General features: G+C 43.9%; 1 protein-coding gene across 1 annotated transcript; it reads right to left on the bottom strand.

The window, feature by feature from the left end:
* On the bottom strand, window positions 1-2,281 carry LOC113238157 (hornerin-like). Its single transcript, XM_026474911.1, has 2 exons — window positions 2,104-2,281; window positions 1-1,627 (listed from the first exon to the last, which is right to left on the bottom strand). Exons 1-2 carry the CDS (start codon window positions 2,113-2,115, stop codon window positions 152-154), a joined length of 1,488 nt encoding a protein of 495 aa, XP_026330696.1. The 5' UTR covers window positions 2,116-2,281; the 3' UTR covers window positions 1-151.
* Between the last annotated feature and the right edge of the window lie 246 nt (window positions 2,282-2,527).

The following is a 2,527-nucleotide window of genomic DNA, read 5'->3' as shown; positions in this document are numbered from 1 at the left end:
GTTTTTTACGCCTTTCTTCCTCTTTTCATACACGTCAGCAAAAGATTCAGGAAGTAACAAACTATGTTTTCGAAAACTATTCTTCACAATTACAATTTCTAATATTTACACATACGGTCATCCTAATTATTTGTACTTTAATAATGATGCTTTAATGAACTCTCGGTTTAATTTCCTCGCTGTATTTTATGGTATTATACACAGTCTCACTGTGGGCTCCGTGAACGTCAGATCCATGAGATGGAGAACCGTAATGGGAGCTGCGGTGGCTAAAATTGTATTTGGGCCTCGACGTATGTGAACTTAGAGAGCTATGGCTTGACTTTGGAGCTTTGTATGAAGAACTTCCTTCACCAAATTTGTTAGGAGAAGAGTATTTCACGTAATATTGAGGACTATGAGAAGAAGCAGCGTGAGCGGCTACCGAAGGTCCTGCAGAATGCGAAGATGGGAAACCGTATGTGGTACCTGGTGGCGAGTGGCTTCCGGAAAAGGAAGCCGCATTTTGTAAAGATGATCCAAAACCTTCGGATTTAGAGGGCAGGTACGAAGCTGATATAAATTTACTTGAACCACTGCCAAAACTACCTGGAGATCCTCCGAAACTAGCTCCGTGACCCCCCAATGAAAGACTATGACCATGGCTACCAGACAAAGAGTGAGAACCAAATGATGGTGCAGCATAAGCTCCGGATAAACTTGAAAGATCGTGGTCGCTCTGGGAACCAAGATATGTAGAGGGCTTAAATGAAGCTTTCGCCGGCTGAACGTAACCGCCGTTAAAACCTTTCAAAGACCCACCAAAAGAATGCCCAGAGCCACCCAAAGCTCCACTGATTAAATGCCCTGAACCGCCAAGGGAGTGACCATGATTACCAGAGAGGCCACCGTAAGCATGTCCAGTTCCTCCAAGTGACAACCCACCCAAAGAATGTCCGGAATTGGCAAGAGCTAGAGCAGAAGCATCGGCGAAAGAAGGACCTGAGCTACCTCCGCCAAGAACATGGCTGTGGCTTCCGGCGAAGTTAGAGTCTGCTGGGTTAAACAACACAGGCCCGGTAGAGCTGTATGAACCTAGTCCTTTAGTACCGACAGCATAAGCAGGTACGCTTGACTGAACTTGGAGTGACTGTTCGGGAGCACTATATTGCTGCAGTTTAGGTGATCCATAAGTAAATTGAGGAAGAGATATATCCTGACCGCCATGAGTTGCATCGCCTTGGAAGGGAGAAAGGCTAAGTGCTCCAGAATTGAGGCTTTCAGATAGCTGACTCATAAGTTGCTGTAGATCATTAGAGACGAACCCATGGGATGGTTGCAGTGTTAGTGGTGCAAGTTGGATAGTACTGTGTCCACTAGGCTGTAGACCCTCCGCAGCGTGTAGTTGATGTCCGGCGCCGGAGTTCGGCGCATAGGCGTAGGTAGGTTTTCCTCCGCCGACACTGTATCCAGCACCAATACTGATTGCATTCGTGCCCTGTTCGTGCCCGAAAGAAGGCGCCTGATAGCTATGTGATGTCCCAGCTGCCGGGTAAGCTATACCCGCTTCCCGTTTGTCTTTAGGGTCTACCATATGCTGTCTTATTTTGAGAGCCCATGATATGCTCAAAAGAGTAACGAACACCACCTGAAATTAAGAAAAATAAGTTTTATTAGTTAGTCATAAAATCACATCCTATAATAAAAACATTACATTGCGCAAAGTTAACAGGAACAAAACTAAAACGAGTTTAATAAAAACGAAACGGTTGCGGTTACATGCCAAGATTATGGCGACCCGCATGACACTGTTCAGATTAAAAGCTACATATAAATTTATTTTCACTTTTACCACTTTTACTTCAAATGCGCCTATGTTCCATGTGCGCATAGTATAATTTGTCTGATTAATATCATTTCTAGATTTTAGATAGAGTGCACTGTTAATTTAATAATCTCTTTCACGTAGCAGCACGATAACTGACAGTCTATACACACAATAACATATTTATTTTAGATAAATTGTATTACTTTCAAATTACTATTTTAGAATCCGGAAGAAATTTAAAACACTACATTTTCAAAGAATGCACCTGATTAATACTTCACAAAACACAAACTTACCGTGAATTTCATTTTGGAAGCTTGTTTAGGACGTTGATAACGTTGTTAAAACTAAATCACTGCACTTATAATAGGCACTACACAAAGATCTATAACACGCTGATCGGACGGCTGTATTGTGCAGCCGCCGAATTTGTAATGTGATGTCGCTGGGGTTCCACACAATTTATAAGTGAGTGGTGGCACGCACCCGCGGCTTATACTAGACGTTCGATCGGCCAGCCAGCGCAATGCGACGGGGCACTCAGGAGGGTAAAAGTGTACCAGAGGACCCTTTCACTGCTGAAAGAATGGGAGCGATCCATCGAGCTTCCGAGTCCAACAATGAAGTAGAAGTCCGGAAGTTACGTCGTCGATGATCACAGTTTGGTGCGCTTTTCGATGTCCCCTTGACGAGTAACAGGCGATGTGCCACGTTAAGTTG

Source organism: Hyposmocoma kahamanoa, unplaced genomic scaffold, assembly GCF_003589595.1.
Source record: "Hyposmocoma kahamanoa isolate Upper Pololo Valley unplaced genomic scaffold, ASM358959v1 95, whole genome shotgun sequence".
In the NCBI taxonomy this organism is placed as follows: Eukaryota; Metazoa; Arthropoda; class Insecta; order Lepidoptera; family Cosmopterigidae; genus Hyposmocoma; species Hyposmocoma kahamanoa.
This window is presented reverse-complemented; position numbering and strand designations above follow the sequence as displayed.